This window comes from Penaeus monodon, chromosome 21 (genome assembly GCF_015228065.2).
Source record: "Penaeus monodon isolate SGIC_2016 chromosome 21, NSTDA_Pmon_1, whole genome shotgun sequence".
Lineage (NCBI taxonomy): Eukaryota > Metazoa > Arthropoda > Malacostraca > Decapoda > Penaeidae > Penaeus > Penaeus monodon.
The window spans coordinates 37,441,523-37,442,637 of NC_051406.1; the positions used below are offsets into that span (position 1 = coordinate 37,441,523).

Below are 1,115 nucleotides of genomic sequence, written 5' to 3' on the forward strand. Positions count from 1 at the left end.
ATACACAAGTACCTAAATCTTTTTCAAAATCATATACGAGTTATTATTTGGTGTGATAATAACATAATTTACTATTGCTTAAATTTTCTTTTTTTTTCAATGGTGACCCCACAGCATCACACAATTCCCAAGAAATCAGGCCACCAATAAATAAATGAGGCGAACTTGCCAATGCAGAGAGACCGCACCAGCACTTCAAAATAACAAAGCAAGCCTGATCTTACTGTTATGCTTCTTCTAGGTCCTGGCAGATAAGTCCTATCACATAAGACTACTGATAAGACAAATTCTAACAGCAACACAATGTAAACAAACAATGTCTCATACACAGACTGCTCTCAGACATCCCCAGACATCGACGTCAAATGAAAATTAAAACCACTACTCGACTAAAAACATAACAATGAAATTAATAAGAAATCACTCAGGACACTCACCTGACTGACAGAAGCCGCAAACACAACCAGGAACACTGTAAGAGACAAAGGCGACTTCCAAGCCATTGTTCTGTGTCTGTCTTGGCCCCCTTCTCTCTCTCCTTCTCTCGGAATGGGTGAAATTCACGTCTCAAAACGGCCTTTTCAAAACCTCCCCCATAGAATTAGTTTCCCTTCTATCACGATCTCTTGTTTTGTTTACAGTGTGATCTCTCTTATGTCAGTCACTCTCCATCTTCTTGCTCTTTTTTGTGTGTGTGTCTGCTCTCTATAAAAGCAGGATTTAAGTCACAATGATGTAAAAATATAGTCCTTTTTTAGGGGGGGGAATACAAAGCGGAAACAAATAGCGAGGAAGACGGATAGGTGTATGTCTGCTCTCTCTGGCGTCAGGCGGGGTACTGAATCACGCGCCGTCGTTGCCATGTCGCCTTTACTGACACGCTGTTGCCATGTTTCCTTTTCGGAAGTGTGTCAGTCAGATTTTCTCATGACTTACGAGATACCTTAGGAATGCCTGCATGACTGTGGGTATCTGAGAGTCATAAGACATTCTTGCGATTTGTTTTTTAGTTGACTTTTAAAGAGATGCGTAGTATCTTAAAGAAAATGTTCAAGTCAGAATCATGGGGTCGATTCTAAAAAATCAGGGTCACTGTCACAAAGAAGAATATAAAA

The 1,115-nt window shown here is 40.2% G+C and overlaps 1 protein-coding gene across 2 annotated transcripts in view; it reads right to left on the bottom strand.

Annotated features, from left to right (window-relative positions):
• The window catches only part of LOC119586455 (NPC intracellular cholesterol transporter 1-like), a gene marked incomplete at its 3' end in the record, with an annotated part of 40,814 nt that extends 39,991 nt beyond the window's left edge, over positions 1–823 (bottom strand). For both annotated transcript variants that reach the window (XM_037935188.1, XM_037935187.1), the window contains 1 exon segment: positions 438–823. In XM_037935188.1, coding sequence (XP_037791116.1) covers positions 438–503 — 66 coding nt within the window. In that variant the 5' untranslated portion in view covers positions 504–823.
• Between the last annotated feature and the right edge of the window lie 292 nt (positions 824–1,115).